This window comes from Petromyzon marinus, chromosome 17, assembly GCF_048934315.1.
Source record: "Petromyzon marinus isolate PM22_M1 ecotype Great Lakes invasive population chromosome 17, UKy_Petmar_22M1.pri1.0, whole genome shotgun sequence".
NCBI classification, from domain to species: domain Eukaryota; kingdom Metazoa; phylum Chordata; class Hyperoartia; order Petromyzontiformes; family Petromyzontidae; genus Petromyzon; species Petromyzon marinus.
The window spans coordinates 18,318,456-18,341,695 of record NC_133683.1 but is presented as its reverse complement, the minus strand read 5'-3'; the positions used below and the strand labels follow the sequence as shown (position 1 = coordinate 18,341,695).

General features: G+C 46.0%; 3 protein-coding genes across 5 annotated transcripts in view; 1 reads left to right on the top strand and 2 right to left on the bottom strand.

The window, feature by feature from the left end:
• POMT2 (protein O-mannosyltransferase 2) overlaps positions 1 to 5,643 on the bottom strand; it is a 41,375-nt gene extending 35,732 nt beyond the window's left edge. The window contains exons 1-2 of one of the 2 annotated variants that reach the window (XM_032955898.2): positions 5,158 to 5,643; positions 481 to 565 (exon numbers count right to left, since the gene is read on the bottom strand). In XM_032955898.2, coding sequence (XP_032811789.2) covers positions 481 to 565; positions 5,158 to 5,486 — 414 coding nt within the window. In that variant the 5' untranslated portion in view covers positions 5,487 to 5,643. The remainder of the gene's footprint in view (positions 1 to 480; positions 566 to 5,157) is intronic. The other variant, XM_076067698.1, reaches the window with a different exon arrangement.
• Positions 5,644 to 6,516: 873 nt separating this feature from the next.
• Positions 6,517 to 18,605, bottom strand: LOC116943219 (uncharacterized). Its single transcript, XM_032955899.2, has 12 exons — positions 16,652 to 18,605; positions 15,413 to 15,589; positions 14,683 to 14,788; positions 13,580 to 13,741; positions 12,373 to 12,724; positions 11,780 to 11,902; positions 10,812 to 10,999; positions 9,952 to 10,148; positions 9,438 to 9,529; positions 9,196 to 9,250; positions 8,246 to 8,343; positions 6,517 to 7,605 (listed from the first exon to the last, which is right to left on the bottom strand). The coding sequence occupies exons 1-12, from the start codon at positions 16,795 to 16,797 to the stop codon at positions 7,367 to 7,369; spliced, it is 1,935 nt and encodes a 644-aa protein (XP_032811790.1). The 5' UTR covers positions 16,798 to 18,605; the 3' UTR covers positions 6,517 to 7,366.
• Positions 18,606 to 18,614: 9 nt separating this feature from the next.
• LOC116943220 (histone H3.3A) lies at positions 18,615 to 22,483 on the top strand. Of its 2 annotated transcripts, none has more exons than XM_032955901.2 (4): positions 18,615 to 18,758; positions 21,397 to 21,548; positions 21,669 to 21,822; positions 21,928 to 22,483. In XM_032955901.2, exons 2-4 carry the CDS (start codon positions 21,421 to 21,423, stop codon positions 22,054 to 22,056), a joined length of 411 nt encoding a protein of 136 aa, XP_032811792.1. In that variant the 5' UTR covers positions 18,615 to 18,758; positions 21,397 to 21,420; the 3' UTR covers positions 22,057 to 22,483. The 2 variants fall into 2 exon arrangements, with proteins under 2 accessions (XP_032811792.1, XP_032811793.1); XM_032955902.2 differs by lacking the exon at positions 18,615 to 18,758 and adding an exon at positions 19,891 to 20,060.
• Positions 22,484 to 23,240: the final 757 nt, after the last annotated feature.

Genomic DNA, 23,240 nt, shown 5'->3' with positions numbered 1-23,240 from the left:
GCCACTTGTGTTGTGGTCGAAACGTCGTGATTTTTGTTGTTTTATTTTTTACCTACGTGACTTTACCGAATAGAACCAAAGAGTATCAAATGCACGGTTGGCCACTCATCCAAGCACCATACAGGTTCACTCCAGCTTAGCTTCTGAGCTCTGATGAAATCAGGCACGTTCAGGATGATATGGTAATAGGCAGAGGCAAAGAGGAAGGTCTTCAGCCTGGCCTTGAACAAGGGTAAACCTGATCACCGGAGTTTGATTCTCGGCCTCAGCTAACAACAAGCAGCGAGTGATATCTGAACCGGCCCTAGGTCTTCCACCACCTTCACACCTTCACCTATTTGCACTCAGCAGCGTGATGAATTACAGCCAAACATGTCATCACCGATATGGCATTTGGGAGGCCTTCATCCAGCAATTAGATTTACAAAGAGCTGTACCATTACTGCAGTACTACCACTCTATTAATGCGTAACAAGCCACCTTGCCGAGTGGAGGGTGGACATCGAAGAAGAACGTGTTGTTGATGTAGTAACTTCCCATCTTGCCAAAGTGAGTCTCGTCCCAACTGGTGGAGGAAAGACACGAGAGGGCTTCAGTAGATGGTCAGATGCACAAATCTCCCTGCTGTACATTTTACAATGATAACATGCCCCATCCACCACACAGCCTAGGTGTGGCACATTGTCAGCCCATTGGATGATCGGCTACATGGGTAACATCTTGAACACTATACTGCCGTGAAGGTTGCCATTCGCATATGGTCGTGTGATGCTTATTAATTATTGTATTATGGATTACTAACCCCGATTGCTAATTTGTTGCAAGTGCTTGGAAAAGGACAATTAGCCAAAATGTTCGTGACATCCCCATGAATTGGCATCTGACATATAATGAGGCTTTACCTTTTCTGGCGTACCTAGAAAATATATTATTGAAAGTCCTGCATAGTTCAAATTAGTGTTGTATATGCACACTTAAAACTCTCCAATTTGCACGTGGATAAATCTACACCTGTCGTGAGCAGAGATGGGTACAGTATTTACACACTATGTATGTTGAACTTATTTTGCACCGTACATAACCAACTGTGCTAATCGGAGGTGTGGGAGAAAGACAACAAACGAATCACCAACAGCAGTTCTAAATAAATTCGTTTTCAATCTAGATTTTAAAGTGCATAGCTCCAATGGCTTCCTAATATCAGAGGAAAGAGCATGCCAGACGGCTTCAGAAGCCCATCTGAAAGCGCACGATGCAGTGATCGTCTTTATTTGATGGCTAGCCAAAAGCCGCTGCAAGGATGCTTGGAGTTTGCGCGATGGTTTATGCTCCTTGATGAGATCAGCAAGGTTCTTTGGTTAATTTGTGACAAGCACACATGGTAAGCATGTACTGTAGTGCCATCCCCCTAGCCACCTATAGCAAATCAATCGTTTCATCTCACTTATACCGTGTTTGTCTACCCTGCTGTAGCTGAACATACTTTTCTTTTTGCTTCCTCCATCGCAATCCCCCTCTTGGAATTCCTTCCCATCAACCTCTTCTTTGCGTGTTATAACCTCGTTCAATTCAAGGAACATCTCAACTTAAATCTATTCCACCTTCGATTGTGCTGTTTGTTGATCACCACTTGGCGTTTTGAGGGTTTTGGGCCCTGTGCTCAGCATCCGTGATTTCAAAAAAACACACTGCCCAGCACGGACAGCCAGGGTGTTCGAGTCGACTTGAAAGTTCCAGTGGTACACCACATTGCTGTGTTCAGTTGGACATCAACAAGTCGAGTGTGACTACTGCTGGTCCATACTGGTGCACGGTACTCGGCTACAGACTACACAAGGGCCATCGTTGATGTCCGTGGCACCGGTGCTGATGCTCCCCAGCTTGTGCCTGCCAGTTGCTTGACCAGGTTGACCCTTGTTTTGGTCTTGGCAGCTACCTTTTTCAGGCGATCGTGGAAGGTTGGCGTAAGGTCCAGCTTCACTCCGAGATAGGTTGGAGTGGGATCGTGTCGCAGAGTGTTGCCCCAGAAGGTCACTTTCAGAGTGTGCTTGGTGCTCCTATAATTATCAAGATAAAGTGCAATGCCTGTTGTTTTCTGCGGATTTAGCTTGAGCGTCCATTCCCGGAAATATTCCTCCCTGGTCATTAGGTCTTGGTTCAGAGTAGATTCAATGTTGTTGAAAATGGCTGCTTGCGTTGCCAGGGCAAGGTCATCCGCATATGCAAATTGGCGTGACCCGGTTGGTGGCATGTCGCTCGTATAGATATTGAAGGGCGTTGACGTGAGTACTGAACCTGTGGCAATCCACTGTTGAGGAACCGGAGTGAGCTGGATTTGTCGCCTATCCCTCAGCATCGACCATATCAGGCATATTCTTGAGGCAGGGGGAATGGTCCTTGCGAGCTTCGATGACTGTCTTCGTTCGATGGCCAGCCAAAAGTCGCTTCTGCGAAGATGACCGGAGTTCAGATGATGGTTGATGCTCGTTAATGAGATCAGCAAGGTATTGTGGTTCATTTGTGGTAAGCCCTTTGTGTGTAATGAGTGCGACCTCAATGTATTCATTCAGCAACCGGAATCCAATGCAGTTCAGGGAGCACTGGGTGGACACGCTTGTAGTACCCATCACGGCACGTGCCAAAGAATTTGTACACACTGCAGCTTGCGAATGTTTTTCACCAGTGGTTAATGTGACAGTTCTCAGCCTCTGGAACGTCAACTCAGACTTATAGATGCGTGTCTGCCGTGGTATATGCATGGTGTGTTGATTCCATCACTTTGGAGGCTTGGGTTGGTGGATAAGATAGAGTTTTATCAGAATCCCAACTCACTCGACTTTGGATTATTTAATCTATCTGTGTCGTTCTTTGGTTGCCATGTTCCGGTATGCGTGGGTTTTCACCGGGAACTCCAGTTTCGTCCCGCATACAAACGCACTTCAAATGAGTCTTAGGACTCGGTATAGTGAAGACCTTTCCTGGGAACACTACCTCTTTTGCATTAGTTAGTGTCAGACAAGGTGACATACGTTCACAAACACTACATGATGTACGAATGCTGAATCGTACGTGGCCAACCGTGCTAATCGGAGGTGCAGGGGAAGGGCAACAAACGAAACACAAAGAGCTGTTCTCAAGAAATACATTTTCAAACTAGATTAAAAAGTGCATAGCTCCAGTGGCCATCTTTGTTCGATGGCCAAGCCAAAAGCCGCTGCTGCGAGGTTGACCAGAGTGTAGGTGATGGTTTATGCCCCTTGACGAGATCAGCAAGGTATTGTGGTTCATTTGTGGCAAGCACTTCGTGTGTAATGAGTGCATACCGTTTACCCGTATTCTTGAACAGGGAAATTGAGTTTTCAGGTCCATACGGCGTACAGCCGTTTCAATACGGAACTTTGTCGGATGAACGTTGAAAATTATAAGGGCACGGTAAGACCAATAAGGTCTGAATTGGTCTGTAATAAGGTAGGGCACTGATAAGGGGTTGACAGGTATGCGAGTGCCACTTTATAATGTATCTTCGTTCAGCAACCGGAATTCGATGCGGCTCAGCCACCACCGTGTACCTGTCACGGGCACGTGCCAAAGAATGTTTGTTGTACACGCTACAGCTTGCCAATTTTGTGTTTGTTGGGTTTTTTTTTACCAGACGTCCTGTAGAGTAGTAAGTTGCAATAATCGAATAACAAGAAAACGGGAGAGGGGGGGGAAGATATCAGAGCAGATACACTCCGCTCACTCGCGGTTATCTTGGCTTGACCACCCGAGTGTGGAAATTGCAAGTCGCTGCTCTGCATCGACATCAGCAGCCGTACGACGACGATGACAACAAGAAGAAGCAGCAGAAGATCCGAATAACGGGTGCGGCGCGTGATCAACATCAGGGTTGAGAAGCCTAAAAGCGGACAGGTTGGCTTGAACTCTACCCGAACCGTACATGCTGTGGCGGCTTTAACAGGCGTCCGCTTAACAGAACTTGTCCCAACAGTCCGCGTGCAGCTTACTGCCAAGGCTGGCTGGCAGCATCGGTGTTGTTTTTTTTCCCATCGGGGTTTTCGTGGTTTTAGTTTAAAAAAACGATCATCTCAGATGGCCAAAAATTCGGTTGTATTGCCCGTTGATCCCTGATGATTCTAGCCGCCCACCAAAGCCAAGACAAACAACACGTCCCGCTACAAGACGATGGTCAAAGGTATCAAGATGCCCGATTTGAGTCTTGGCTGTCCGATGGCCGTGAGTGGCCCGAGATCGCCGCGGAGCTGTCCAGCATCGCCACGTCCAGCGCGCCGCATAACGAGAGGAACGTCTCCTCCAACACGGCCCCTGAGGAGGGGCAGCCCAAGCGTGGAGTCGGCGAAGGTCGTCGTCTTCATGCAGAGCAACATTCACACGCCTTCTTCGACGGAACGGGTCGGGATGAAGAGGACAGCGAATCCGATGACTCTGCCGCCGATTGACAACTTGACTTGCCGGATTTAAACCATTGGGGAGGGGAGGGGGGTTTCGACAAAATCTGTTTTTTTGGGGGGGAATAAAAACCAATAACCCGATAAAAATTTGGCTTAAAAAAATTCGGGTTTCTCCCCCCCCTCCCCACCCTTGCTTGCAGCTGGGATCGTATCGCTCGTGTGCAAGGTTGCAAAAAAGACGAGAACGAGTGGAGAGGTCTGCGCGTTCCCCTGCACACGTGTGGCAGAGCGCGTGCGTGCTCGCTTATACAGTAGTCTGCACACACGCACACACGTGTGTGAATTTACAGTGCGTGCTCGCTTATCGTCCGTGCGCACACACGCACACGTGTGTGAATTTACAGTGCGTGCTCGCTTATCGTCCGTGTGCGCGCACACACACGTGTGAATTTACAGTGCGCGCGCACACACACACGTGTGAATTTACAGTGCGTGCTCGCTTACGGTCTGCACACACGCGTGTGAATTTACAGTGCGCGCTCGAGTCTGTGCACACACGTGTGAATTTACAATGCGCTCTGGGCTTACAGTGCGCAGGCGACTTCAGTTACCCTTTACAGTACGTGATACTGCACACACACACTGCTGTACGTTGTGTGATGATGATGTATGACGTGTCACACACACTGCTGTACGTGTGTAAGTGATGATGATGATGTGTGTGATGATGTGTCCGCACACCCACCACACATGGTCTGGCTCGTCCAGGCGATAGAACCTCGTGGCCGTGGCAAGTAACAGCACGCAGGCCGACACCACGCGCGCCTCTCGTTGCCCCTCGGCACCAGAGCCAGGCACGACCTCTCCCGGTCCCTCTCCTCCTGACCCTCGTCCGCCACCTCTTCCTTCTCGTCGTCCGAGACGCACTCGCTCGGGTTCGCCGCCACCGCCGTTGAGATGCTGGGAAGCCGCCAAAGCCGCCGCCGCCGCCGAAGTAACGGCGGCGGCGGCGGATTTGGCCGGATCGCTCATCTCTTTACGGCGGCGGACAGAAGCGTCGCCTTGCTTGCTCATCGTGGAAGCGAAAGAACATTCAAGAATGGCCCCTCGCGTCTTTACGTATGCGGCAGGACTGTGGTGGCAGTGGTGGAGATCTCGGAGAACCACATTCCGAATGGACGTTCGTGTCCTGAACAGATGGGGGAGGGGGGGGTAGTTCTTTGAACTCCCACAGCTGTTGTGGAGATGACGTCAACGCGGCTCTACTTTACAAAAAAAGTTTTAAAAGTCATAGGGGGGGGGGGGGTGGTGTCCCTGCTCTAAATCAATCATTGTTAACGTCGTTCGACTAAAATATGAGTTAAACGCACCCGTTTGAACAACACGCGCCGAGACAAAGATGATCTGATCTCCCGTGTAATTTGTTTTTGTTAAACACCTGCAGCGAGTGCTTCTTCGACAGAGGAAGAGCAAAACTCCACGATCTCTCAGGAAGCCCTCTCGTCGTGGCGAAGCAAACTTTATTGGCATTGGACGTATTGCCCCATACGCGAGAATATAATTCAGACTTGTATAATAGATCTGCCGTGAATTAGGTTTGGTTAAAAAAAATGGCATAAATCAAGAAGTTGTTGAAATCCGTGACACAAAAAAACAAATACAGCATTCGTGACAATTGAATACTATGCACGTGCTAATGTGCACGTTCTCAAATGTAACAATGCATCGTATGTATACTTTTGCGACGAGCGTCGTGGAGAATTCGACTGTACTACAGATTTCTTCACGCACGTCTGAACGTAAAAAAATATTTTTTTGCTTTACACATCCAATCATCCACATGGCCCTCTTAGTGACATTGTTTCAGAAACATTGGTTTCACACAAGATGTCCCCTGACATGAAGTCATTTTCCAAGCCAGAGTATGTGACCAAATTAATTAAATCTTAAATTAACTTTAGTCTTGGTTTGCCATTTAAAGTAATGCATGTTGTTACTGGACAATTGTCACAATACACTGGACTACAAAACACAAAGGGGGTACCCGGATGTGCAAAATAAAACACAGTACAACAAATGTATAGAGTATTCAATGAACCAAAAATTACGTGCGATATTTAATGCTTTATTCAATGGCTTTTATTCAAGAAATGTACACATTTATTTAAACACAAAAAAGGATATAATTCTGCAATTAAAAATGACAACACTTTATATTAACATAGAAATAGCTTCCAATGCCACACAACAGAATGCAACAGGAGATACATTTACACCTAAAAACATTAAAAAAGGCAAGGTTGCGAATTAAAGTCGTTTTAAACTAGAATCTGGCTATCTTAACATCAATATTTAAGGTAGAGTGGCTTTTGAGAAGCCATGAATATACCACAACAGCACATGGCGACAATCAGAGAGTGTTCCCTGCAAGGCTGCTTGGCAATGTCGACATAACTCAATGCGGCAATCAGATGGATGCAAGTGTTTAACCTGGAAAGAGCAACAGGAGCAAGACAAGATTATCATATTCTTCAGATTATAAGACGATCCAGAAGGTAAGACGCACCACATAATTGTGTCTGGCCATTGTCAATGGTGATACAAATCTGGTCACACAGCCCTCTTGAATAAGATGCACTGTTAACTTTTGCTTTAATTTTACAGGAGCAAAGAAAATCAGACCACAATCCTGGGAATACAGTAGCAGCTCTGCCCAATTCCTATATAATAGGGAGGGAATTTCAGATTAAGGACAATTTCGGATCTTTTTTCAGATATTGGGGTTATTGACATTGTAATAAATTAACGTGTATTCATGCTTACAAAAGTAACATCGCCGGATGATTCGTCACGCAACTTTTTGGAGGAAATGAACGCAAGTCATGAAACGCGCGGCATCCTTTCCAGTGGACATCACACTTTCGGATCGACAAGAAAATCAGGAACCAATCCCCCTACACAACGCCTTCCAGGATCGCTCTTAGCGGCACGAGAGACACATCGTTATAGAAGCCCCCCTCGTTGTCTCCCCCACCGAAAACGAGCAGCGTGGAGAGGGCCTCGTGCCCCCCAGTCGCTCCTTCCCTTTTGGCTTCGGCGCCCCCGTCCAGGGACGCCAGTGCGAGGATAGAGTGGCCAGCACGTGGGACCGACCCAAAGGGGTCACTCGTGAGCTGTGTCCACTCGCTCGTATCTGAAGCACACACACACACAGTTATTACTCGGCGTGTAATTATTCAATCTCCAACCCCCCCCACACACAATGCAATGAATGGTCAAAATGCGATTTCAGGTATCTTTACACTTTCATCTCATTTGTATTCAGCTTTATATTCTATCTGGTTTGTTTTATCAAGTTCATGGCAGTTTCCCCAAGGAACATTAGCATATACTTTTAATAAGGTATAAATCATCAATTCCCAGGAGCAGCTATGACATGGGGTTAGCACACTGCACTATGAAGCAAACCTAAAAGTTTGATTCCCAGTCACTGCTAACATCAGTGGCAAATTATATCCAGAAAAGTCTTGACCTTCCCCTTCACTAACCCGTACCTATGGTCAAACCCCCATGACCTATAGTAAGGGGTAGGGCTTCAGTGGACTGACAAAATAGCATGTAAAGTATATTATATCAATTATAGAAGAAGATATATGCATACATCGAAATAAAACTGTGTGAATGTATTTTACATCAACAAATCTTAATGTGTGCCGTTAACTTCTATTGGGCAATATGTGATATCTAGCATATCTGCTTTTGCTGTACAAAAATATGTCTCTAAAATTTGGGTTTAAATGCTTAATAAATAAATAAACGGAGAGGCTGCTCACCAACGTTGAAGATGTGCGTGTCCGTGAGAGCACGTTGGCCATTATATCCTCCGTGAATGATCATACGGTTGTCCGAAACAGGGGCAGATGCATGCCAGCTAAGGATAGAAAGGGGTATATGTTTTACTTACTATAAACCAATTCAAATCTAGTTTCAGATTTTACCACATGTTGTTTTGGCATGATGTCTGACGTTTCACTACACCTGCCAAACACGTAGTACAACCTCAAAACAAATCGGAGCTATACAGCACAAACGTGAAAAACGTACGCAGTAGTAATGCTATGATACAATTTACAAAACAGCTTGGGTGTAAATAATGACATTTGTCCTATGCAGTAGAGGCGTAACGATTTACCCCCTCTCCACAGGTCAAGTGACGATTGCTGTAATTAAAAGGAGTCCAGATTTAATCAATTACTCTTGCGGTAAGTGTAGCGGCCACTAGTGGCTGCAGGACACAAGAATACATTCTGCATACAAAATAAAAAAACACATCATTTTAACATGCATTGCAAGCTTTATAATCAAATGTAATCGATTAACTGATTAATTATTTACACCTCTATCATACAGTACTTGTTTTCATAAATATAACGTTAAAAAAGAACATCACTACAATTTCATTCTCACCAAGAGGGAGCTTTAGAGACCCTTTTGGCCAACTCTTCTGCACTGGCCAGATGTTTTGGAAAAGGTGCGAGTACCCACACACTTTACCCCAACACGCCCAACCTGCCGATCAACTGACTGTGGTGTACCCATGTATACCGCTGCGTGGATAGGGACTGGGGCATTTAAGAAACATACATCATTGGTTCAACTGCCCCACCAGGAGATTACATAGAACAGGTGATCTCTGGATTGCAAGTCCAGTGTGCAAACCATAAACTAACCATGACAGCACAGCAGCATCCCCCTTTCACAGTAAATCGTTTTAATTGCTCACCATCTTGGAGAAGGTACGGCTCCCTGGACCTGCACGGGTGCATACTCCATAAACCCTGGAGTGATGATATACAAGTTTGACGGGCAGCAATACCAGTTACGACATGGATTTCATTAAAGCAAAAGCCATTACAAACAATGAACACACCAACCCCGCCCCTCATTTTAGCACTGTTGAAAATATAAATCACTGGCCCACGGCAGCATGTTAAACAGCACAGCATGCACACTCCCATCGCTTACCAAGGTCGAGGACATGCAGGTCACTGAAGCACATGGGTGCGTCCCAACCACCGAATATCACCAGCTTGTTTTTCAGGAGGATCATCGAGTGTCTGATAAATAACATGCAAAATAAGCTTTGAGCTTATGAATGATAATATGGGAATATCATTTAACTTGGTGTTTACAGTCTCATTCTATAACCAAATCACAATTTTTTAAAGGCATCTGTTCATCGGACCGTTGAAGCAAAGCAGAGTTCTTGGATAGTGCTTGGACAGGTGATTACCATGCCGTTTGAAATGGGGCTAACATGATGAGCAGCAGAAGGCAGTCAGTCCAGCAATATATATTGCTGTACTGCTATGCTTATACAACTGTGTTGCCTTCACCAACTGCATTGGCCAGTGCAAAGTATGGTCAAACAACTCCTCATGACCTGCACAGCATGGGAAAAACCCTCATCTGGATAGTGTATTGACACGCTCATTTATTCATAATGGCCTGCCGGAAACATCAGCTTTAAAGTGCGTACCCGGATCGAGGGCAGGGCAGGTCGCCCACCACAATCGGCTGGTACCAGATGCTGTGCTGCGGGTTGAAGATGTACAGTTGGTTGCTGCAGCCGTCCGGCTGTGGGTTGGGTAGTGGGAAAACGCCTCCAAACACAAACAGCTCATGGCGGAAGAGCGTGCTGCTGTGGTACGCCAGAGGTGGAACCTTGCCCTTGGCCTGGCTCCGAACAGGATTGGGGAGGGAGACATACACACAGGTCGGCATTGCAATTCATCATCAGCTATTTTTTAACCAGTGCCATATTCCGAAACATGCCCTCAAAGCATACATGTCCTATAAGCCCATTTGACTGAACTTCTGAAATGTCAAGAGTGGAGGGTGCTTTGTAATGCAATTGTGCACAATAATTATATTTCTAGAGACATGCCTTTTTTTCTATTTTTATCCAGATTTAACATTTGATGCCTAGTCATGAGAGGAAAAATCTATTTGAAACTCTCGGATAGCAGTGCATCACCCCGTATTAGAGTAGTCTAAGGAAAGATGTGACAGATGTGCTTCAAAGATCCCTTAAGTGAACGATGGTCTACAAAGTAGGACAGGACTATCAATGGAATGACAGTATGACAGAATGTGCCTAAGGAACTTATCTGATAAGAGCAATATCACTTCATGTGTTTTTTTAAGCGAGATGGATTGTGGCACTGCGTGACCATGAGAGATAGCGACATGGGGATACCTTCATTCAGCGGTGGATAAAACAAAGTGGCTCGAAAGGATTAGATGCAATGGTGAGGTTGATAAATATTCATAATTATTACAACATCTGACGATGATAATGCTGATCCAATGTAATTCAAAACACTGCATAGAGCTCACCTCCACCAGTTGCCACTTCCATGTGGCCATGTCCAAGATGTGCATGTCACTGAACCATTTCCCATTCTTGGAGCCTCCAAAAACGTAGATTCGCCGCATCTCCGAGTCGAATGTAGCGGTGTGCCCAATGCGGCATTCTGGGGTTTTTCCAGTGGCAACCGTCTCCGCTGGTAACCACGAGTTATTCTCTAGCACAAGGACAAAAAATCGTACATTTGCATGGATTTTGTAACTTCAAGATGTGCTTGTCCTCTAAAGTAAAAACAACATATAAAGGCACACTACAGGCACACTACCTGCTATGACACATGGATCAGAAATATGGACATTAAATAAAATTGTTTTAACAAAAGTGGATAAGTTTCGAAAAAGGAACAAGTGATAAGAGAGAGAACACACACAGGTTAAATACATCGGTTAGTGACTCCCTGATGGAGATGGGCACAGGCAGACAGAGTTAAGGCTTTCAACCCAAGTTGAAATGCATAAGGCAGACATGATTATTTAATGTCAGAATGAGCCATTGGAATTTGGTTCTCCTCATTAACCAACTACTCTGTTCAAAACAATTACTGATTCAGGACCATTCTTAAAAATGGATATACATAAAACCACATTTTACACCGTCCCTAGGATGAAGATTTAAATGTAGTACTCAAATTGAGACGTATCTCAAAGTGCACAACAAAAAACATTTCACCAAGGGAAACAGGGACAACAATAAAAGGATAACAGAATTAGACAATTTGGAAGAAACAAAAAGAAACACACCCAACCTAACACCATGGGACAACTACAATGAAAACAGAAATATAAATCAAAATGTTCAAAAATGTAACTTGTAACAAAGTCATACAAGTTTGGGTGTGTAAAATGTGAAGAAAAAACACATGTCATCCGTACACATCCACCGCAAAGGTAAAATGTACGCAAACGTAGGTGCTCTTGACGTGAATTACAGTCCTTACCAATGTGCAATTTCCAAATGGGGTCCTTGCAAAAAGTCATGCGGTGGCCCTGTCCTCCAATGAGGATGACTGTTTGTGGGTCGATGAGGCACAGGCTGTGGCCCCAGCGCGCGCTCGGCAGGGCTGCAGTGGAGTGAGGGCATGGCATGGGTGTGCACCGTCAAACCACACGTGTGGGAAATACAAACGTGCACAAAGACCAAAGCACTTTGCCCATCTCTACAAATGGTTCTAAGATAAATTATTCGGTCATCACTTGCAATTCTAAATATTTTTACTTATAGGTTATACGCATTCGAATTTTTTTGGACAACGGAATAAAAGTTTCAGCACAACCCACCATAGTAACGGGAGTATGCTACAGTACAAAAGCAGTGAATGAACAAACAGCACTTAAAACCAATTAAATTTTTGGCAAGATAGTTATGCTACAGGAAACAAGTTCATACTTCTACTAGAAGGTCTTTAAAATATATCCTACTACACCATTCTCGCATCGCCACAGCAGAAAATTACTCCGGCAGTATGCATCTCTGCACCACTGGACTTGCAAATCCGTTTCAAAATCAAATACATGACACTCGTTTACCGACCATTTTCTTCGCTTTTCTTTTGAAGCTGCTGGGCCATTTTCTTGACGCTCTTGCCTGCTGGCTTCTTCTCACCCCTTGCGTCTTTGACGCTCTTTTCAAAACTCCCCTCGGGAGTTGTGCTGCCGAGGCCGGGGGAATCACCAGGGCTGGCACCGGTGGAGCGGAAGGGCTCGCCGGGCGTGGAGCTCGCGGGGCTGCCCGCCTGGTGCAGCTTGCGGCAGATGCGCGACTGCTTGGCGAGGTGGAGGCTGCCCGGAGGCGTGTCAGGGCCATCTTCTGTGGACTGGTGACTGCGCTTGCGCTGCCTGTGAATCCCCTTCATCGACTCCACGTTTGTCGCCAAAATGGAGACCTACACGTTGAGAAAGAAGTGTGTGTATGCGTGCGTATATATCTATTCGATGCACCCCGCGGCAGGGAACCCCTCCTGGCAGTTGTCCCTGCGAGGCATACAGTGAATGCAGCACTGGCCAGCAACTGGGCATTAGCCAACCAGTTGTGGGTGATACTGCCATATCGCTTCCGAATTAAGGTGATTTGCAAGTAATCTCTTAATTTCTTGTCAATTGTACCTTGACAAAATCACCAGGAATGTGGCCAAACTTGTTGTACATCAGAAACCGAGCAGGGTTGACCCTGAATAGTGCTTGAATGGGTGACCACCATCACAGCACACACGAAGTTGCCATAGCCAAATGGGGAACAAAGTGGTGGGCAGCAAAGGCCATCATTCAGCAGTGGATCAGTAAAATAATTGTACATGTTATATATGTGTATGATAATTCTTTCAACAAAAACCATGCATAGAATAGCATGATAATTAGCTGATGATGTATGCAAGGTATATGTAAATTATGCACTTATGTTGCATGTAGGATAATGGAGTCAAAGGGAAGGTTAACTATTACAAACCTAATATACAGTAGAATTTGTAGTGTTCCCGCTAAAATAAGCCATGTCCAAAAATGAATGTGTTCAGCCACTGCATTCCTTATACGAAGCAGAATTTAATAAAATCCAACCAATATTAGCTTCCAAAGGGAATTATTACAAATTAAAGCTGCATTGTGATGCAAATAAGTTGTTATTATTAGGCGAATTAAATGGAAATCAAACATTCCCTAAAAAGAAAAAAAGACATTTCCATCTGAAAATAATTTTGAGATCAAACCTGAAAGGCAAATCAACAAAAATGTTTCAGACAAACCTTTGGAGAAACCTCAGCGGGTGAAGAGACCTCAGCTTCTGAAGGGTCTTCGGCCGATTCTCTCTCTATGGAAGTTTGGCTGCCCGCTGACATGAAGAACGAGCGAAGGGACGCTGTGGAACTCCTCTTGCACCCGCTTAGACCCTGCCTCTTGTTCACCACCTACAGAAAAAAATGATAATTTCCTTTATTTGAACCCAGAACATGAGTCATTGGTATATTGCTAGACGTAAAGCAACATGAACAAATCACCCTTAATGAACCAGGTTTCATCAGTTGATGCATAAAATATGCTATTAGGCTGCAGTGAATAGCAGAGGGGAGTGGGGTAAATCAATTGTTGTACTGTACTTCTGTACAATTGGTGGATTGTATAGGTAACTATTCATATGCCAATTTAAAAACTGGTCATCTGGAATAAAAAAATATATATATTATTCTCATCAGACCCCATGGTGTCAAGTGCAGTCTCTAGCTCTTATTATCCACTCAATCTCTCTAGCCTATGTATGTGCCATGAAGAAGGGACATTGCACAAAACGTCTCCAACTATATATTTTTCCTTTTAAGGCAGTGATATTATTAAAGGCGGTGTTATTGATGAATGTGGGTTTTTTTTTATTTGTGCTTGTGCACCAACACCAATGCAGCATCAAATGATTTGTTTACTACAAGTACAGGGGTGTGTGTTTGTGTTGCAATATGACACTGCAAGAAGACACTGAAAACTATGTTTTTACAATAACAAATTAAATTGTCCTTTGCATTGTGTTTTCGGGTTGTAAAGCGTGTTGTCTGGTATGATGTCTGGTATTATGCCTGGTATGATGCCTGGTATGATGCCTGGTATGATGTCTGGTATGATGTCTGGTATGATGTCTGACATTGCACTCCACATGCTGGGAGCTTCTTTGGGAACTTTATGAACGGACAAAAGCTTACAGCAAATGGAGCGTAAAGGCAGATTTCATGCTAAACAACACGTGGTATAACCCAAAAACAAAGTTGTAGAGCACAGTCGCAAAGACCCATGCTGTAGCAATTCTCTGCACGATACATAAACCCCACAATCGCCACGGGCAAGATGACCAGCGCGGACGTACCCGTCCATCCACGGTGAGCACCAGTTTTGCGAATTGTCCGAATTCAGCCTGCGTTTCAGCAGCCTCCAAAAATTCGTCCGTCCACTCGCCCTCCCACACCAGACTCCTGAGCATAAAACAAGGGAAATTAGAAATAACCTCACCACGCCATCAGTGCATCAGAGTTTATGAACAGATAGAGCTAATTTTATAAATTTCTACTGATAGACGATGAGGGGGCCCCCTTCGCATGCCGTTTGGGCTGTAGTGTGTTATTTGTCCATACTTCACACACTGGTCAGTGCGTGTTGATTAAATTAAGGACATAAATGGCGGTGTATAAATACAGGATCAGTGCAATAATGATTTTTCTGCAACTGCTCTCAATCTGTCCCACTTTTTTATTGCTTTAAACAATATTTATTCAACTGGGTATACGTTATATATTACACAAGTTGGTCATTGAACAGAAGTTATCCAATTCATGCAATTACACCACGTATTAATGAGAAAATAAATTATGCTAGTGAGTGCAGATTGGTAAAGCTGGGGGAACAGAGACATGGGAGCAATGAAGCGCGATCTAAAAAGGGATTTTGATAAACTATCATCTGCTGCCCACAATACATTCAGATCCGTTTACGTGTTAATGATGCTTGATCGCTTCGTTGCTCAGCGGCCCCCAAAACCACCGCACACGTATCCATTCGTGAGGCTGTTTTTGTGGCAACGAACTCTCTCTCGCTCTCACCTGTTCTCTGCAGACAAGGTGCCCAGGGGCTGTGCTTTGACGGCTCCAGGCACCCTCATCTCTACGCTCACGAAGCTGCCTGCCGAGTAGGCGCCCCACGCTCCCCGCGTGAACACCACCAGGTGAGCGGGCAGGGGCAGTGGCACGGCCAGCGAAAAGCAAAGACGGTCCGACTTGCTGCACCCAACAACGCAAGTGGTAGAAACACGCAACTTCTAAAGGTCACACAAGGCCACGTGGTGAAAACTATTATTGCAATTGCCGGGTTTAATTTATAATAAGTATTCCCCCATATTGTTATCATCAGCCATGGACTATCCACGGTCGGATGAAATCCACCTAAGTCATATTTCTCCATGATCTCGCGATGCAGCAACAATGTAGCTCCTGTAGCTCCTGCATAGGCGCTACATTGCGGCAACGCAGTAGGTCCCAGTGGGCATGTTAAAAACCCACAGGTTTATTATATTAAATACAGTTTCATATCCGTGGCGTGACAGACATTTGCTTAATTCACTTCGAAGCAAGTGGTAATTTATTTAGCCACTTGTCTATTAATTACTATAGGGTTTATTCTGTATCACGTTAGTACTGTGACTCAAATCTCCCTTGACAAAGCACTGTTAAGTGGGATCTCTCCTGGTTCTAAGACCTGGGCCGTAGACACGGGGCAGGTGGGGACATTTAGTTGATTGTTCTTCCCCCACACCTCCGATTAGCACTGTTGCCTACGTAGGGTGCTAAAGAAGTTCAACACACATGTACATACATTTACCCCGGGGAATTATAATCCGTCGGGCCCTCATCCTATAATTTCGCAGGCCATGTTGTTACTATAGTAGGGGGTTAAGGCGGTGGTACAATGATTAGGGAATTGCGTTATTGACCCGCAAAACCTAGAGGCATATGATTCCAGACCACGGCTAATAATCAGTGGCGAACGATATCTGAAACGATTCCAGACTCCTCATTCACAAAAGCCGCACTGACCAGCGTGGTGAAGTATGGTCAAGCAATCCATTAGAACGGACACGGAATGGGGGGGATGCCTTGAGGGACAAAGGGCCATCACGTTCATATCTGTTGTATAATACAAACTACAGTATATAATACAAACTACAATATATAATACAAACTACAGTATAAATAACAGCAAAGCTCGATCGTCTTCATACAAAAAAAACATTGCGCGGGAAAACGAATCCCAGTGGCACAATGTAACAAACGCGTACTACCGACCTGATTGCTTGCCTGGGCGGATCCTTCAGATTCCACAGGACGTAGATTTCGAGCTTCCCCATGTTCGTGAGCGAAGTTAACGGTAGCAAATTCTGAGTGTAAACAACAACAACAAGAATAATAATAACAATAAACACGATGCACATGCGGAACGATGCGCAACAGCTGAACTTGCGAAAACGGGATTCCGCGCCAAATATGCACTCGCGCGCTCCGATTGGCTGGAGCGGTCTCTTCCAATCCGCGAATCAGAACGTTTCTATGCAAATTTTGTACTCAATGTTGCAAACGCCTCGGTCATTACTTCTGTCTGACGAGGGGACTCGCCTGGCGGGACACAGATGTCGCGGTTTTCATTGTGTTTCAAATGAGCAGAGGCTAAATAGATCAACTTCAGTTTGTCAAAAGTGGCTTAATTTATATGGGTTCTGAAAACTTGATCAGACTTCAGTCGTTTAATTCACGCGTGTGGCTTAACAATGGACGCCAAGTGTGCCTAATTTATCCATTCATCGTTAATATATAACACTTTGTATAAATATTACGCCAAAAAAGAGCTACAGGTTGCACAACAATTGGCTGGAAATTCCTGTCCTATCAGAATTCAAATTCACGCAATCACGCTGGAGCTCTCATCTGGTTGAGCACCAATTGGGTCGAGGCTCAAAAGAAAGCCGTCCCTTGGTGTGGACCAATCAGTTTCAAGGACAATGCCACATATATTATCATAGTATGTTTTTTGTTTGCATTTTGACTGCAGGTATTGTGGTTAATGCAGACATGAATCCTTGTAAAAAGGTTTCAGTTTTGTTGCCAGAAAAAGGGGAAAAACCCTATTATTACATTTTGGTACTGGCAAAGGAGGTCTAATGATTATAATTGTTATTATACAGCATTGTGATTAATCAGTATATCACGATACATGATGCTGACCTGACGTTTCCAACTATTGCCATCGTGATTATAGTCCTTTTTTAATATGCTGCTTGTTAAATAAAGGGATATAGATGGGGCACTTGCAATACATAATTTACCTACGCTCTCTACTGTTAAGATGGGAGTGCTCTTGCAAACATCTGGTAATCCAGCTGTATTTAACAAGCATTACTGCTGATGAGACGCTAAAAGTTCGAAACTAGTCCAGAATGTGCTTGCTTAAACAAAGGCTGCTTGATAGTCTGTAAATCCAAGGGTTTTTTAGTTTTAGTTTATTTATTTTGGTATAGCCCTGTGAGCCATCCGGCTCTTGAATCGGGTGCAACCACAACAAACAAAAAAACAAAAACACGAACAAGAAAACATCTTAAAGAGGCTGGTGGGTTAAATAATGTATACGCATTGTTTGGAGATAAAAATGTCTGCTTATAGTTGCTGGACATGGATTTTATTTTGCTCACACGTGTATCGAGCCCAAAACAGTTATGACTTTAAAGTTTTAAACTTTAAAGTTATAACTGTGGACGTAATCTAGCTGTTGGGATAAACTTCACAGACCCAATAGTATTTAAGCAAAACGAAGAATCGATTCCTAAATCAAATTCCAAGCACGTATAGCGAGAATCGATTCGCTGTGGGGCGACCTTTGTGTAAGGGGGTGGGGCCGTTGTACCAGACGAGAGTCAACCGCGATGACGTCACCGACATTCCTGAGACAATATCACCGCCCCTATACGGGGTGACGTCACTTATATAAAACGCGGTGACATCATCACGCCCACGTAAAAAAAAACACCTACATTAACGTGAAAATGTTATGCTTTCGTGCATAACAGTGACCTTGGAAGGAAAAATATAATACGTGATGTTTCGGATAACCTCCCCCTTTTGCGTGGCACTTTTTTTTGTTAAAAAAAATAACGTGATGACGTAACCGCGCGAACGTGCCGAAACCACCCAACTTGCAAATTCAACGCGCGGTGACGTCAGCGCGCGAGCGACCACCCCCGCCGGACGTGATGTCGTCAGACGCCTCGAACCGCGGTGACGTCACGCGAGCGTCTCCCGAGCGCGGCGGTTTCGCGAGCGGCCATTTTTCCATTTTTCGATTGAGCGGCGGCGGAAGGCGGCGAAGGAGACGAAGACGACGACGGAGAGAGAAGCGTCCCCGGTGAGTCGGGAGTGTCGGCGCGGGGCGCTCGACAAGCGACGTTGTTCTACGATCTCTTTCATACACACACACAAAAGGAAGGGAAAAATTGCCGCGGTTTTGTTTTGTTTTCCGTGCGTTAAAGGCGGTTTTTGAGGGTGGTGGTTGTTTTTGTGTTTTTGGCGTCGCTTGTCGCGAGCGGGGTTTTTTTATTGTCGCGGTGAGGGGGCGGGCGGTTCGGTCCGGCCATTTGTCGTCGCTCGCCCGCCTGCCCGCCGTGACGGTCGTGTTCGTGTTGTTCGTGTTGTTTTCGTCGTGGACCCCCGCTCCCGATCTTATAGTTGCGGCTGTTTTGGTATTATTTCTATTACATTTCTTGGAAATGTTTTGTTGGCGGGAGCACGTGTGAGAGGAGGGAGGCGAGACAAGCGAGGCTGGGTGAAATCCCCCCCCCTCCTTTTTCTCCACTACAACACCCGCCCACGTTACTCGCCTCCTCCCCCCTTCCTATCCATTCGTCCCCCCGTCAAGGCCCCCCCCCGTCAAGGCCCCCTCCCGTCAAGGCCCCCTCCCCCGTCAAGGCCCCCCCCCCGTCAAGGCCCCCCCCCGTAAAGGCCCCCCCCCCGCCAAGGCCCCCTCCCCCGTCAAGGCCCCCCCCCGTTAAGGCCCCCCCCGTTAAGCCCCCCCCCGTTAAGCCCCCCCCGTCAAGGCCCCCCCCCGTCAAGGCCCCCCCCCCCCGTCAAGGCCCCCCCGCCGTCAAGGCCCCCCGCCAAGGCCCCCTCCCCCGTCAAGGCCCGCCCCCCGTCAAGGCCCCCCCCGTCAAGGCCCCCCCCCCCGTAAAGGCCCCCCCCCCGTAAAGGCCCCCCCCCCGTAAAGGCCCCCCCCCCGTAAAGGCCCCCCCCCGTCAAGGCCCCCTCTTTCCCCCTCCAGTTCCCTTCTCCCCCCCCTGACCCCCTCCGTCCTCCCCCTCCATCCCCTCCCTCCAACCCCCCCCTTCCACACCTCCAAAACCCTCCCACGTTGCGTCACGTTCAATGACGTCGTTGGCTTTGCGTGACGTCAAAAGGCGTTTGCGAACAGAAAAAAAAAGATCGGCGCGGTGACGTCGTCGTCGACAAAACGCGTGCGTGCGTGGTGGCGTCATCGCGTCTACGTGCCCCCGGGCAGTCGGTACTACTAAAGGAAGGCGCCGCTTTGGAATTGGGAGGCGGGAGATCACGAGTTCGCTTTAATTGGCTTTGGGTTACCGCGCGTGCTGCCCCACCCACCCACCGGCGGACGAGGCTTTCGTTGTCGCCAACGAGCGAAGAAGGAGAGAGAGAGGTGCTTTGCGGCGGGGTTTGTAGGCCTTGGAACGATTGTTTCGCTTGCTTCGTGAGAGGGCCATGAGGAAGTTGGGCATAGGTTTTTTTTTCAAAGTGCGTGGTTGGTGGTGATGCGGGACGGATGTACTAGGTGCCTAGGCCGCGTGCCGCCAATATCGATATAAATCGGTGATTTGCACTCGTGGTTGTATTGAGTAAGCGATTATGTTCGCGCTTTTTTTCCGGAGCTAATGCGGGCGTCCTCGTTGAGGTTATTTGGAATGAAAGAGACGATACAGTAAAACAGACGAGACGCTACGAACAAATGCTATTTATTTCGGTATTTTGTGGAAGTTACGTTTGTGTGTCGACGTTTATTTTACTGTCTCCTGTGTACCGGTCTTCTATTGTCTCGCTCTGGTCTTTTTTTACTAGCTTTACTTTTTTGGCGCGAATTTGTCGTTTGTCTCGTGCCTTCGCATTTGTTCTTGGATTACGTGTTCTGAATATACATAGCGGGTAATGCCGTAATCGTCGCCTATTATAGCGTCCTTTACGTTAATTGAGCTCGTAGTCTTTCCCCCGCGGTCCGCCGTGAACGCGTCCGCGTGCTGCGCTTCGTCCCCAATGGTCGGTGTGGGTGGGTTACGACTCCCTGTAGATGTCTCGTTTTTTCTTTCTCTCTCTCCCTGATAGCGTTGTTGGTCTTACAACCCGATTAAATATATATCCGTGCCAGTAACGGCACGTCGGTGCCTACACACGCTTAGATTAATCGCGGAAAGGTGCTGCTGGGCGGGAGAAGGCCTTACGTTGAGCCTGGCCGTGGGAAACAAAGGACAACGTGGTTGGCACTGAGCAGAGCAAAGTGTGAAGCTCTTCCTGGGCTCAACTCCTACCAGCTGTCGAATTTCTCGTCATCGCCCAACATTAGCTTTTCCGGTCTTCCCCTAAGCTGAGCCCTCCAGCAAAAGGGGCAAGGTTATTTCCCTCAGTGCCCCCCTTAATCGTCTTATGTGTCGGTCAGCATTGGTAAAGCGTGTCCGTATTGGATGTTGCCATATTAGCTGTCTGTGAAAAAGTCTTGAGAGACTGAATAAAAACAACTTTAATTGTATTGAATTTAATCTACCTAACTTTTCCAATGATATGTTCTACTCGGGTAAACGGATCCGAGCTATATATACACACATGACTGTACTAGCTATAATCATAACACCTATTTAAACTAAATCGTGTTAAGGCAATTTGGTATGGTTTTTTTATGATTAAGTAATTGAGTCAATTAAGATAGCCCTTTTTGCATTGACTTCACTTGTTGCTGTGTGGTAACAACTGTCACCAATCTTCACCAGGTGAACGAAGGTGGTTAAAAGGCCATGGCCCGTACCAAGCAAACAGCCCGTAAGTCCACTGGTGGGAAGGCCCCACGCAAACAGCTGGCCACCAAGGCGGCTCGCAAGAGTGCGCCGTCCACCGGTGGTGTAAAGAAGCCTCACCGTTACCGGTGGGTGCCACGAACGGGAGCGTATCAACACTTGCCTCCCAACACAATTACATTTGATGAACAGGCATTATTTCACGATGTAACCATGTATGACGTGGTTGTGTGTGCGGTTTACAACAGACCTGGCACGGTGGCGCTGCGTGAGATCCGTCGTTACCAGAAGTCGACGGAGCTGTTGATCCGCAAGCTGCCATTCCAGCGCCTGGTTCGTGAGATCGCGCAGGACTTTAAGACCGATCTGCGCTTCCAGAGTGCTGCCATTGGCGCCTTGCAGGTACGACAATAGCATAAATGTGCTCGCGTGTTTTATCGTATTGTCGGTTTGAAATGTCTATTTGTGCGGTGTGCTTGCAAGTAACGGTTATGTTTGGGTCTGCAGGAGGCAAGCGAGGCCTACCTGGTGGGGCTCTTTGAGGACACCAACCTGTGTGCGATTCACGCCAAGCGTGTCACCATCATGCCCAAGGACATCCAGCTGGCACGACGCATCCGTGGCGAGCGCGCCTAAGCCTTGGCAGCATTGCACCCGCACACCTTGGGTCCATGGATACAAAAAAAAGTAGATTTTTAGATTTTAGCCACGTGTATTTCATAGAATAGTTGAAGTTGTACACAAATTGCTTGCTTCTTGTCGCGTTTTGTCTCGGAAATTAGTTTTTCTCCCCTTGTGCATCATGGTAAAGTTGCCTGGATTGAAGGGGATTCATGATAAGATCTTATACCATTTTTTCCAGCGCAGCAGCATTTGTACACAGGCTCCGTGTATTTTTATAACAACTTCAGGTAAATTGAAACTTTGTACGTGGTTTGATTACATCTTTAAGTTTCTTTTCCTCCCCATCAAGCTTGTGTTGCATCTCCTATTCCTTTACCCATTACTGTGTATCTGTGGAATTTTTTTAAAGGTTGCCAATAAACATTTGTTCAAATAATAATGTTTTTGACATTTATTGAACACATTTCTCACTTTGCATTCTGATTAAAATTGTCAAGCAGCAGACATTTTACAATAATAGTGAAACCAAAGCGTTTCTCAGTTATGAAACAAACTTATAATATAGCCTGACTAATATCAATAGATTTAAATGTGTTGGTGTTTGGAGTGGAATGCCTAATTTTGTTAGACGTTACTCGCAACGTAGGCATGGCCCTGAATATTGCTCGGGATGGATACGCACCATATTAAATGGATGTGTGGGCTCTTACGAGACTAGTGGGCAGGAGGTGTTAATGCAGTAAAATTGTACTGTACTGCGATATTTCTCCCTGCCTGCAAAATGTGACACGCATGGTGAAGGATTCCGACCCATACATCACGGGAATTCACATGAATTGTAACTAGTAAATCAGTGGTCTTGCAATGATCATCACTTTTACACATTAGGGCAGTGTTTAAACATTGCTTTATAATAGCCGTTGTAAGAAACACCCATTTTTATAAAAGTTTCTAACCATGCAAAGTATTTCGGAATGTTAAAATGTCCGATTCCCCAATAAAATGTACCACTAGGTGGCAGCCTCATCAAGCGTAAAACAAGCAGTCGCCTTGGCACGGTTAACATTGCCATTAAAGTGCAATGAAGATTGAGTCATTGACACGATGTTACTTGGTGACACTGGATTGAAGCTAAATTCAGAGGGGCATCAATTGTGAGTTAACATGGAGACTGAAACCAAAATCGCACATCGTAT

What these genes read in the sequence shown, in the direction of transcription:
- LOC116943220 (XM_032955901.2), top strand. Translation starts at nt 21,421, where the DNA reads ATGGCCCGTACCAAGCAAACAGCCCGTAAGTCCACTGGTGGGAAGGCC. An exon ending in AAGAAGCCTCACCGTTACCG is followed by an intron (nt 21,549 to 21,668) that starts GTGGGTGCCACG and finishes GGTTTACAACAG; the next exon opens with ACCTGGCACGGTGGCGCTGC. An exon ending in CTGCCATTGGCGCCTTGCAG is followed by an intron (nt 21,823 to 21,927) that starts GTACGACAATAG and finishes TTGGGTCTGCAG; the next exon opens with GAGGCAAGCGAGGCCTACCT.
- LOC116943219 (XM_032955899.2), bottom strand. Translation starts at nt 16,797, where the DNA reads ATGTGCATCGTGTTTATTGTTATTATTATTCTTGTTGTTGTTGTTTAC. An exon ending in GCCGTACCTTCTCCAAGATG is followed by an intron (nt 8,344 to 9,195) that starts GTGAGCAATTAA and finishes TTCTATCCTTAG; the next exon opens with CTGGCATGCATCTGCCCCTG. An exon ending in CACGCACATCTTCAACGTTG is followed by an intron (nt 7,606 to 8,245) that starts GTGAGCAGCCTC and finishes TGTGTGCTTCAG; the next exon opens with ATACGAGCGAGTGGACACAG.